The 13,539-nt window shown below is 43.8% G+C and overlaps 1 protein-coding gene across 1 annotated transcript in view; it reads right to left on the minus strand.

Annotated features, from left to right (window-relative positions):
• LOC306844030 (uncharacterized protein C14orf132) overlaps positions 1 to 13,259 on the minus strand; it is a gene marked incomplete at both ends in the record, with an annotated part of 29,737 nt that extends 16,478 nt beyond the window's left edge. Inside the window, one exon of the mRNA XM_079375857.1 lies at positions 13,233 to 13,259. Within this exon, the coding sequence (XP_079231983.1) occupies positions 13,233 to 13,259 (27 nt within the window). The remainder of the gene's footprint in view (positions 1 to 13,232) is intronic.
• Positions 13,260 to 13,539: the final 280 nt, after the last annotated feature.

Consider the following 13,539-nt stretch of genomic DNA (forward strand, 5'->3'; position numbering starts at 1 on the left):
GTAACAGAATACTCGGCCAAACGAGGATCCAGCAGCTTTTCTACAGGACACTAGCCAGATATGAGCATGGCAAGTCTGTTATTATCCCTCAAGCAGGGCACATGATCACTTGAGGACTACATAGAGGAGTATTTAGTTTTAGAAAATTGCTCTGACTTGCGTATGTGTATGTGACGTGTATGGCATTAACCAGCCACTAAAGTCAAGACTCCCTCGCCAGGGACCGCGTTCATCCTTTAGTCAGTTTTTGGATTTCGCCTTATTGTCTGTTGGTTCCTCATTCACTGTGGGTGTTGCGGAAGAGGATGGCATCTGTGCATGTAATGGCAGCTGCAGAGTTTATTAATCCGCAAGTTCTGGGACATTCAAGTATGAGGATCGCTACTCCGCTGATTAAACCCTCATTTCACATGGCATGCCAGGTATCAAAATAACCGTCTTCCGATTCATCGATTAATGGTGTATATTACGTCACCATAATTTGCACCATGCTCTTTTTGCCATACTTTGACTTAATATTGGACAAATCCTCCAGACCACCATAATCCATGGAAATAAGGTGTTGCGTGAGACAAAGGAACCTCTCCCGCTCAAAATTCACACCTCTACATTGGTCAATCTGCCAAAGATGGGTGTGACTGGTAGACCCTTAAAGGTCCCAAACCAATCATTGCTCAATCCCTTTGAGACACACTCTCCAAGACTCACCCGAGTCTGACCTTTCCGGCAGTTTTTTTTTTTTATCTTCAAGTAACTTTGTCGATTCACTGTGGACTCTATGATGTTCAGAAGAACCCGACAAAAGCCTCCAGCTCACTCCTACTGAACTCATCAAGAACCTCTACCGCATCCAGACTCTTGTTCAGCAACAAAGCCAATGCAAGTAACCGTTTCCAACTAGTTAGATGTATGTCTAAATTTGGGCCCCTTTGTTAAGGTGATTTTTGATTCTCTGATGATTCTTTTTAGGTTGTGGTTAATTGATGCTAAATAATGCTATTCTTTGTTCTCTCTCTCTCTTTCCTTACTTACATTTTTGTATGTATGTATGTATATGTTTTGCTTAGTTTAGTTGTATGTTAGCTGTAGTTTCATTTATTAAATCCCTTAAATTCACAATTGATTGTCTCTGTGTGCTGCTCACAATTCGAAGTCACTGAATGTTGGTCTTTGCTACATGCTAAGCTACTACAAGTACTGTATAAAGTAGGAAAGATGTTCTTCTTGGCCAGGAAGATAATTTTTCCTATAATGATAAAATATTATACTGTCTGCTCGGTGAATATTTATTCTGCTACAGTTAATTCTGAAATATAATCTAAATAGTTATAATTAATTACAACCAGTTATAATTAATCCTAGATATTTTCCTTTTGAGCCAATTTGCTACAGCTATTCATACAGCTGAGTCTCGTCACATCATATTTGATCGTCCAGAGTCTCGTCAAGTCACAGTTGATTGTCCAGAGTCTCATCACATCAGCGCTGATCATCTAGTCTTGTCACATCACAGTTGATCGTCCAGAGTCTTGTCACTTCACAGCTGATCGTCCAGAGTCTCGCCATGTCTCATTGATCTTCCAGAGCCTCGTCACTTCTCATCTGATCTCCCAGAGTCTTGTCACATCTCATCTGTTCGTCCAGAGTTCTGTCACGTCCCGTCTGTTGTACCCAGATCTTCGTGGTCAGTTCTAAGGTATCCAGTGCATCTAGTATGTAGGATCCAGCGCTGGTGTCAGTGCACGCATCTGGTACCCCTAAACCAGCACTCTCAAACCTTCCTTTTCCTGAACTGATTCCCCTGTCTGTAGCACTTCTCATAATGGGGATCGCTGTATGGTGTGTTTGGGCTGTTTACACCACCACTGAAACTCTAGAGGCGGCAGCACCCACTATGATTTCTCCAGAGGTGGCGGCTGACGGTGCAGAACCTCCCGAGGCGGCAGCGCTCGCTTTAGCTCCATGCACGGTGGTGGCGCCCAGCAATGCACTCTCAGCCTGTAATGTCACGGTAGAAGGAACTGTTGCTGAACTCTGTATCTGTCCTGTTAAGAAGAATGTTAATGAACTCTCCCTGTTTCCTGATGCCTCATTTGTGACAGAAAGCGCTACCTCTGAAGTCACTGCGTTTGTTGAAGCTCCTGATGGTACTGCTGTAGAACCTCCAGAGGTGGCGGCATCCACTGCAGAACCTCCAGAGGTGTCAGGGGTGTTCATTTATGAACTTTTCGTCTTTCCTGACGAGGTCATGGAAACCGTCAGTGAATCTCCTGTCAAACCTGTCTCAGCCTTAGAAGTCAATCATGAACCCTCAGTCCTGCCCGTTATGGTCACGAAGACCGCCTTAGAACTCTTAAGGTCCTTGCACACTGAGTCCAAAATTTTTGTATGCATTTTTTCGTATTTGTCATCCTTTCCTATCAAAATGCTTGCTACAGATGCAAAAATGCAGATAATCGAACCTGATCAGATTTTTTATGGCAGACGAAAATTTCTGAGAAGAGGAAGTGAGTAAACGTGATTGATGCAACGTGAGGTTGAATTTATTTTTTTAACGTGTGAAAATTTCAGACTCAGTGTGTAATGACCTTTCTGTCCTGATGCAGTCACAGAGACCGACTCTGAATTTACTCAATGTTCCATCCCGGCCAATGAGGCCTTTCTTTTTACAGTCAAGGAGACCGTCTGTGAATTCTCTGATTGTCCTGTCATGACTATGGAGGCTGTCTGTGAACTCTCTGCCTGCCCCATTATGGCCAAGTAGACCGTTTGTGAACTCTTGCCCTGTTCCAAACCGGCCAAGTAAGCCAAGTATACACTAGTGTCCTGCCTCAACCCAGCCAAGGAGACTACCTATGAACTATCAGCCTTGTATAGCACGACCGAGAATGCTGTCTATGAACTTCTTGATGTGTGCCGCTGCGGCTACAAGGGCCATTCGGGAACTCTCAACCCTGCCTGTCGCAGCTACTAAGGCCATAAATGAACTTCCTGCATGTACTGTTAACCCTGTCATTGCCAGAGAGGCCACAAGTGAACTACCTGATCATCCAGTTTCCACTAATGAACCTGAGTGTGAAGTGTCAGCTCGTTTAATTATAATCAATGCTCTTGACGTTGAACTATCTGTGGGTCCCATTTTGAGTAATATGTCTGATGAACTTTTTGTCAGTCCTGTATCAGTCAATGAGTCTGATTTTGGTCTGTCTGTCCTTTTTCAGTCACTGAACTGTCTGCCAATGCAGTTTCAGTCAATGTTTTTGATTTTGAACTGATAGTCTTTCCAGTTTCAGTTACTGATTTTAGTTACGAGGGGTCTACCAGCCCAGTTTCAGTCAATACATCCAATTGTGAATCATCTGTCTATCCAGCTTCAATCACTGAACTGTCTGCAAATCTAGTCTCAGGCAATGCTTTTGATTGTGAACTGATCGCCTGTCTAGTTTCAGTTACTGATGTCAGTTATGAAAGGTCTACCAGTCCTTTCGTTAATCGTTAAAAAGTTTGTTTGTCGGGTTTCCAGTAATGTGTCTGGTATTGAACTGTCTGTCTGTCCAGCCACTCCCAAGGAGACCAACACTGAAATTTCAACCCTGTCAGTCATGCCCAAGGAGACTATTGATAAGCTCACTGTATTTCCTGTTCCGACCATAGGGGCCATAGATTTTTCTGTCTGTGTTCTGTGTTTCAGATTCTTTGACAATCTCTATCTGGCCGTGATGGCCTTCTGCTCCACCATGGGGATCTTCAGACCCGTCTGCTTTTCTGTGGTGGTCGTCTGCTCTGTCCTGGTGGTCTTTGGCTCCACATATTCCATCCTGGTGGTTCTCAGCTCCACCTTCCCTGCCGTGGTGGTCCTATGCCCAGTCCTGGTGGTCTTCTACTCCGCCCTGGCTCCCTGCTCTGCTTGTACTGTCTCAGTCCCGAGGTGCTCCACCTCCACATGGACCCTGGCCCCCTTTCCGTGACCTTTCGTCTGCTTGCCACCAGAGGCTGCCCTCTCATTATATTGACTCCCACACTACACAGACTGTTACGTGTCACTCCAGACTACATTCTCCATGTTCCATTGCACTGATTGTTGACTCACCTGCAGCCAAACACACACACACACACACACACACACACTATATAACACCCACTCAGACTATTGCCTGTTTGTGGATTTACCATTTGTCTCGCCGTCTGGATTATGTTCGCCGTCGTTTGACCCATGCCTGTCTCTGGATAACTCTTTCATCTTGTCTGTGCTATACCTGTTGCTGTTGTCGACCCATGCCTGTTTTATGACCACGTCACATAATAATAAAGCTTTGCAGATGGATCTGCATGGCTCTCGTCTTATTCGTTCCGTAACAATTCAGTTTTGATGAGAAAGGAAAGTGTATGTGTACAGTCTTTCAAAGTACATTCCATTTGGCAGCATGAGCAAATATAGGGGGACGACACATGCACACTGGAAAGTTGACCAATGTCTGCTCTATTTCTCTCCAGAAGTTATGACCGATTAAAAAATAAAGTTGATTTACTTGTTTGAACTTATGACCGATAAAAAATGTTGTTGTTGTTCTGTCTCCTCCATTTCTTTTTTAACTGTGAAACATCGGGCCAGAGTTGCCACCTTGTGATCGAACTGATTAGTACAAAAAGTCAATGAGTATGTGGGAGAGATTTCATGTTTAATTAAATGTGTCTCTTTGTAATTATTTGTGAAACTTACATTAGTACAAGTGAAAATGCTCCGGTTACTTACGTAACCCCGGTTCCCTGAGATAAGGATATATTGCTATATAAGTCGGCCCAAAGCGCCATTTCATCAGAATCAACGACTGAAGCGACAGCCATCGATTCGATATGCAGAAGCAGAACTAATCCTACTCCGCAAGCTCAGCCCCGGCACACTCAGAGTGGGCCCCATGAGTTCAAGCTATAAGAGACCCGAGAAGCATCTAGGGCCTGCTATCATAAGCCTCGTCAACCCAAAGGGAGAAAAGAGCACTAAGCGGATAACACCCGTGCCTGCAGGGCAGGGACGTCCAAACTGTAGAATCTAATAAAGGTCGACAGCAACGACATCCGCACAAATCTCCCCAATAGAGATTCCATTGGACCACGCCCAGGAAGAGGCCATTCCTCTCATTCCAGGCATTGTATGCCTGCTGAGGTATAGACCAGGGTGATAGCCGCTACTATCCAATGGGATAGCCTTTGCTTTGTGACTGGCAGCCCCTTAGAGCGGACTCCAAAACACACAAAGAGCTGTTCCGACTGTCTAAACGACTTAGAACGCTCAAAGTACACACACATTGCCCGGACCAGGCATAGTAAGTTAGGTCCCTGCTCACCATCTGATGCAGGGAGTGCTAGAAGGGAGATAACCTGGGCTCTGAATGGAGTTGTGAGCACTTTTGGTACATAGGCGCTGCATGGCCGGAGAGTGATCTTACAGTCATTGGGTCCGAACTCAAGACAGGAAGCACTGATAGATAGGGCTTGCAAGTCACCCACTCGCTTGACTGATGCCAGGGCCAAGACTAGAGCAGTTTTGAGCATCATGACCCTTAAGCCAGCTGTTTGAAGCGGCTCAAAGGGAAGACCCTTGAGGACCCCGAGGACTATAGATAAGTCCCAGGTCGGTACAGTCTTAGGACGAGGAGGATCCAACCACAGAGCGCCTCTAAGGAACTTAACAACCAACTAATTTCTGCCAATAGTCCGGCCTGCCTTGGGAGAATGATTCGCCGCGATAGCTGCCACATAGACCTTAACCCCCTGGGGTCGACATACGCATCAGCCCGTTTTGTGCATTTTTTTTGAAAGCCCCTAAAAGGAACTTAAGGTACTCTGTGAGTTTTAATCGTACAGATAAGAGTAATACATCAATGGAATCGGTAACGCATCTACTTTTATTTGTATACACTCATAATAACAACACAACTTTGTAATTTTATAAAATAAAGAAAACAAACAGGGTGTGCTCTCTGTCTTCTACGTCTCTGCGAACTGCATTTAGAAAAACATCACTAAAATGAACTGTAACTCAGCAAATACTCAACACAGGGACATGATAGTCATATCTATAGAAAGCGTGAAGTGCCCCCTTTTAAATGAAGTAAGTCATATCGAAAACAAATATTCTGTGATGAAGTAATCCGTATGAAACCAAGTCTTTTCCGTCTACCTCATTATTTCTAATGCGATCCCACCCCCTCGCGGCACGCACCACTCACATGTAAATATCCACGTGAGACAAGCGCGCATGGAGACGCCCAACATAAACAAAGAATGAAGAAGATCCTTCATCGCGGCTACTGTTAGTTTCTGGAAGAAGATGCGCTGTTTAAAGGCTGGATTTCCCTCAAAAGAACAATATTTCATCCAGAAGAGAAGATCAATCTGACGAGTAAGTAATGTTTCTGTTTTTGCATTAGTTAAAACCTGTTAACCCGCACCAGAACGCCGGCGCACTGATCGCTCTTTGTTTGCACGTGTCATTGTTTACAAATAGAATAAATGAAACGGGACAAAGTTAATCTTGCCAAACTATATATCATTTTGAAGGTCTAAGCCTCAAACTTTGATTATAGATCGCTGTTTTTCGATTGAAAACTTATAAGGAATGTATTTGCTACATTTGTGTAAGCAGTACACATCAAAACATGCATAATAAAAATGCAGTACACACCAGATTCTCCTTAACAACGAGTCACAAATGCATCCACTGCTGAAATCCCTGTTTAGTTAGAGAGGTAAGGGTCCACAGAACAACATCCCATAGAGCACTTTTAGTCCAACGAAACAATAATGTAATATGGATGGTAATTCCTTCGTTATTGTGACATAAACTTGAACACATTACTAGTTGGGTTTTTCCCAAACGACAGCATGATGAATGTTACGCATCTAAGAATGTTTAGACCGTGTTTATTATTAATACTCTGTTCACAAATAGATTTTAATAACATACTAAACAATAATTAGCATCTCAGATATAATGTCTTTTTTTACGATAGTACAAAGCTTGCATGAGTCTATGGCTACAAAACCAATATAAATATATATGCTCCTGATATTAACATGCTCACAAATGTTTTTTGTTCATTTGTTTGTATTTTATTGAATCAGATACCTGCACCACAGATGAACCCTGCTGACTTTCAGACTCTTCAAACTGTTTTCCTCTGAGAGCACTGTACCAACATCAGATGTTCAACTACACTGATATTCTATGGTAAAACAAGATCCTGGACCACTGATTTTGTTGTTTTCTTCATGAATTCATGGAAAGAAGCAGAAACACTTAAATAAAACAAGTAAATATCAGGTATAATTTACTTCTTTCACTTGTTGAACAGAATCTGTTGCAGGAATGACTGAAAGTCTGTTCACATCTCTGTGGTTAAATCAGTGTGCACAATAATGTGTCTTTGACCTTCATTATGTATGTTTTGACTATACTGTGTTGTAAATAAAATACAAATAATAATAAAAAAAAAAGTTTTTTATCTCCTCACATTTTGTCTTACCTGCCTCAAAGTCACAGTCACACTGATGGGCCATTATGGGGACATTAGGGGAGGGCCCTTTGTCTTGAAAATCACTTAATATTCAAGGCCATTGCCACTCCCTCGCATATTGGCTTTCGATCACAAAACATGTCTTTAAAAATTTAAATCAATATATTGTTTTCTGCGAGTGAGTAAACAAGCTGATTTTCACATAATTTTGAAGCAAAAACTCTAGGCTACAAGATCCGTTTCTCAAAAGTCTTGTGAACAAATGTTCTGTATGTAATTATGGCCTTATTTCAGTGACTTCAACATTTTTGTTTTTCACTAACCACGCATAAACCTCACTTTCTCAAAAACACAATCGTGTACATAAATGCTGCTAACATATTATTGTAGCCCAGGTTGTGCTGTTTACAGTGTCATTAGACTTTAGCCATTTATATTTTTATAAGCAACTGAAAAAAAGCACAAATGTCAGGGCATGTTGAAAATTCTCCAGGCCCCCAAAACACCTTCAGTCCCCAGGGTGTTAAGCGTGGAAGGGGTACGCCCCTTGTCCAGCAACTCCTGTAGAAAAATAAGCACATGGGACACGTCACATAAAACCGGATCCTGGTTACGTGCTGAACACCAGTTGCTGAAGACTGACCACTTAAGGGCATAGAGGCGTCGTGTGGATGGAGCTCTAGCCTCTAAAATGGTATTGGCGACTCCCGTTGGAAGTCGATCAGCCTCCCATCAAGCGGCTAGACATGAAGGCTCCACAGTTCCTGCTGGGGTTGCCAAATCTTGCCTTGCGCTTGCGAGAGGAGATCTCTCCTCAGTGGAAATAACCACGGTGCTGCCGCCAGCAGCTGGATCATCTCTGGGAACCAAACTTGGTTCCTCCAGAGCGGGGCCACGAGAAGGAGAGAGCACTTCATTTCTCTGATCCGCCTGATAACCTGGGGCAGCAGGACGATTGGAGGGAATGCATACAGGCGGGTGTTGGGCCAATCGTGGGCCAGAGCATTACGGTGCTTTGAAAAATAGGTTGGGCAATGACAGTTGCCTTTGGAGGCGAAGAGGTCGACCTCTGCCTTGCCGAAGACTGACCAGATCAATTGTACCGTTTGAGGATGCATCTTACATTCCCCCAGAGCTACATTGTTCCTTGACAACATGTCCGCTCCCTGGTTTTAATTTGCCTGGCACATGAATCGCTCGTAACGAGAGGAATTCCTTCTGTGCCCAAAGCAGGAGAGTCTTCTGCTTTGGGCACAGAGGGAATTCCGCCTTGGTGGTTGATGTAGGCTACCACTGTTGTGTTGTCCGACCGGACCAGGACATGATGTTCTCTTAAGGCTGGCAGGAAGGTCTTCAGGGCCAGACAAACAGCCATCATTTCGAGGCAGTTGATAAGCAGGTTCCGCTCGTGGGTCGTCCAGGAGCCGTACGCTGGATTGCCCTCATACAGAGCACCCCAGCCAGAGCTGGAAGCGTCTGTCATGATCACCTTCCTTCTGAAGGTTGTCCCCAATTGAACGTTTGACTGAAAAAGGCGAGAAGTTGTCCAAGGGACCACAGCTTTTAGGCATCAGTGGGTTACCTTGATGTGAGGCCCAGGCACCAGGCGTGGGACGGAATGCAGGCTTTTAGCCAATACTGGATGGGCCTCATATGTAGCAGGCCCAGAGGAATGACAGAGGAGGCCATGGCCATGAGGCCAAGCAATCCCTGAAAGGCCTTGAGGAGAGGCGAGGTCCCCAGTTTGAAGAACGCCGTCGCTCGCTGTATTGTCAGGGAACGTTCCGGCGTAATCCAAGCCTGCATTAGCCCAGAGTCTTGTTCCCAGAAAGGACGCTCGTTGTCTGGGAGACAAAAAACTCTTGGATGGGTTGACTTTCCACCCTAAACGCTCCAGGGGCCTGAGCTACAACGACCAGTGAGCGATCAGTTGCCGTTCTGAGTCGGCTAGCACCAGCCAGTCGTCGAGGTAGTTCAATATGCGGATTCCCATCTGCCTTAGAGGGGAAAGAGGGTCCACGCACTTCGTAAAAGTGCGGGGGGCCAGGGACAGACCAAACGGGAGGACTGTGAACTGATAGGCCGTTCCCTCGAACGCGAATCTCAAGAACGGTCTGTGACAGGGCGCTATTGGGATGTGAAAGTAAGCATCTTTCAGATCCACCAACAGGAGCCAGTCCTCAGTTCGAATTTGCACGAGGATCTGCTTCAATGTTAACATTCTGAACAGCCGTCACATGAGGGGTCGATTCAGAAGTCTGAGATCAAGGATCAGTCTGAGCCCACCACCTTTTTTGGGAACGAGGAAGTAGCGACTGTAAAAGGCTGACTCGCTGTCCGCTAAGGTGACCGTTTCCATGACACCCTTTGCAAGCATTGAGCGTATCTCGGCTCGGAGAACAAGATATTTGTTGTCCTGCACGAGGGTCTGCACCACACCGTGGAATGCAGGAGGCCTGCAAGCGAACTGGAGCGAGTAGCCTCGTTCTATGGTCTTTAGAACCCAACTCGACACGCCTGGGATGGCCTTCCAAGCCGATAGCCGGGAGGCGAGAGGTTCTATTTTTATTAATGAAATATTGCCGCACGCAGGGGGAGAAATAACATTTATGGACATTTCCCTCGTGGGCAGCTTCCTTGCAGGGAGCTGGCCCTCATGAGCTATTTTACCCTTAGCCGTGACTGTCCGCCTCCCGAAAAGGGAGAACAGACATGTACGAGAGGTTTTATTAATGACAGTTAGTCGCCGACAGGGGAAGAACTGACATGTGCAAGAATAGAGAGTGTAGGGAGAGGAAATTTGCTCTTTATTGTATGTGGGTCCGCTATCACAGAGGTAGTTTGGGGCACACTGAAATGACAGGACGTGCCCTGTAACAACACCTCCACCACTCAGAGGCATTAGAAGGGGTGGGGAATAACTGCGAGCTGTCTTCGAGGGGATTCGCGAGAATTATCCCTCTCCTTTTCCTCTCCGCATGCAGATCAGGACAGCTTCTGAGGCCCAGTCTAGGCATACCTCTTCGCTCAACTGGAACGCTGTCGAAGCTTCGGCTCCGGCTTTTGCGATGCCCAGACATGCGACACACTCGTTGTGCCCGTCAGCGTCATGCAGGGAGTCCTTGCACGAGCTACACTCGAGAAGCGACATTTGTAATAACGTGCTTGGAATTTGCTCTTTTTCTTGCCGGATGGCCGCAGGGGAAATCGTCCACTGCCAATAGCTGGATTCGATGGAAGGAGCAGAGAAGAGCAGCGTAGAGCAGGTAAGCTTCGGCTTCCTAGCTTCGGCTTCTTGTATAGTCAGCGAAGAGATGGTCTCGTTGCTGAAGGAGAAGATTCTAATGAAATGGCGCTTTAGGGCGACTTATAAAGCAAGTCAGCACCCCAAATGTTAACCAAGTTTCCCCATTAGCAGTCGTCAATGAAATTTAACGACGCAACGGGAGTTCCCTTTCAATAGGGAACTGTTACAAATCAAACCCTACAACACAGGTTTTGTCACTAGGTGCAAATATGTTCTACATTTTAGGTGGAAGGATAAATGTAAACCATTTTTTAAAGCAAATCAGAATTTTTTCTTTCTCTGCGCTATTGTATTGTATTATAAGTAGTTTTATAACTTGTTTGTAACATCACTGATAATGATTTTGCTTGTTCACAAAAAATAAGCTCACTGTTCCGCACCATTTGAGCACAATGGAGCAATTCAATTAAATCCAGAGAGACTACACTATATGAGATTAATGAGGTAAGTTGGAGAATTAACGGAAATCTTGCCAGCAATCAGGGCCATTGTGAAAAACCGTGGCCATCTTTTAGCACCTGTCAAAACACATAAAGCCAAAGATTCATTTGCATCAAGGGCACAAATGAGGGATGAAACCAAAATGAAAAATCATTTAGCCTTGATCTGCCACTTAATATGATCTCGCTTGAAACTCTCTCTAAAACTCTCCACTGAGAATCGCAAGCATATAGAAACTAAGACCTCAGTCCAGTTCGCCCATTCTGAAATAGATCAGACTTGGCATCAGAAATCAGTCAAACCAAAACTTACCTATCGGACTTGACTTTATGAGGGTAATGTCTATTCTTCGGGAACAGCACTGTTCTGGCAGGCTAGTTTGAACCCTGACTTGGCTCTAAGTTAGTCTCCATTAGGTCCATTAATATTAAAGCTTCTGCCTCCTGGCTGTCAAGAGAAATGACACTGAGAGAAGACACAACACTAATGGAGAGATCACTCTTTGATGCCTTGTAACCTATCTCTGTCTGGCCTTGGATCAAATCCAATCCATACACAGCACAATGTAGTCTGTGACTCACACCTAAAGTTATTTCTATAGCTCATCCAATAAGAGGGAAAGGTTGTTTAGTTGTACCCCTGGCTGATGTTGCAATAACGTTGTTCACTTCACTTAGCTACATCTTTTAAATGACTGTCAGTGCAATTTTCTAATGCCGCTCCAAGCAGAACTCGTCTTGCTCGCCTGCCTACAAGAAAATCCCCATCCAAAACAAGCACTGTGTATAATCGCAGAGTTTGGGCTTATAAAATAGCTATTTTTTTTATCAAACTCCAGCAAAGTGGTTGCCATAGGCAGAAATTATGATTTTTCCTTTTCAGTAGGTTTCTTCTGCTACACTGTTGAAACACTTTATACTTTTGATTTTTTTTTTTTTTTTTTTTTTCTGCCAAGTTAATGAAACACGAGGAAATGAACATAACTATAAAGCTTGAGCACTGCTGTTCTCTCCCATTAGCCTTCCACCAATAATTGCTCTACAGCTCATTACAAAGTCTGCAGTTGTTCCTATCATTTCTTAATTTTATTACTCTCTGAATTATGCACACTGCATACACATTCTCAAGGTCTAATAAATGCAAATAATTACTGATTATATTTGAGACTATTAAAATTGCATATAAATAATATGACTGATTTAATTGCTCCTGGTTGTCACAATTTCCATCCATAGTTGCTTGCTGATTGCCTCAGTAACTCTGTAAGTAAAATATTTCTAGGTAAAATATTGTTGATCAATAGCTGTCACATGCATACAGTAAGTAAAATATTGTTGATCAATAGCTGTCACATGTAACTCTGTAAGTAAAATATTTCTAGGTAAAATATTGTTGATCAATAGCTGTCACATGCATACAGGTTGATTGTTTAAGGGTGACTATAAGAAAAATGTCTCATTTGCCTTATCATGGACTCTACAAGTTTGTGGAAAACAACAACAACAACAAAAAACTGGTGATCCATGTTCCCCAGCATGATTGGAAAATGTCACAAAGAACATAGTGTGCACTTGTGCAGAACAACCTTTTGTACAAAACAGGTCATCATGCACTTGCGTACAAATGTATTTCATTAGTGACATAATATGTGCAAAAACATAAATAATGTGGTTTTAAAATGCCAAAATCCTAAAACGTTGTTTATTTTTACATTGCCATACAATTAATTCCAGTATTTTAAATGTCATCTCTAGACTTTTGAATTTAGACTTTTTGAACCTACGGTGTAGGCTATTTAGTAGACTAGCCTATCTAAAATAGTTTTGCTGATATGATTAAGCTGAAGTTTGTACATTCTGACTTCTACAAGCTGAGTTCCATGTGAAGTTCAAGCCGACTTTATGACTTTATGTACAGTATCTCTAGCTCTAGCTCGAGAGTCTAGACGAAAGCGTTAAATGCCTTACCTGCGCGGCCATAAATGACAGATCCATGATGATTTGCTTATCAGAACAATAACTAAAGCTTCAGGAAGGTCAGGTAAGCTAGCTTTCTGTGTCGTTTCTGTCCACCGGGGTAACCTATTTACATCCAAATGACATCGTCGATTTCAGCTCCAGCCTCCAGGTACATGAATCCTCAACATCTGATGTGCGTCTGCGATCATTTTAGAGACGGATCAACAGCGTGGCGAGGATGAGACAGACCAGAGGAGAGGAAACGAGAGTGTGAGAGAGCGAGAGAGAGAGAGGGAACGTGTGCTTGTCTTATTCA

The sequence above is a fragment of the Barbus barbus genome (assembly GCF_936440315.1).
Source record: "Barbus barbus genome assembly, chromosome: 24".
Classification (NCBI taxonomy): Eukaryota; Metazoa; Chordata; class Actinopteri; order Cypriniformes; family Cyprinidae; genus Barbus; species Barbus barbus.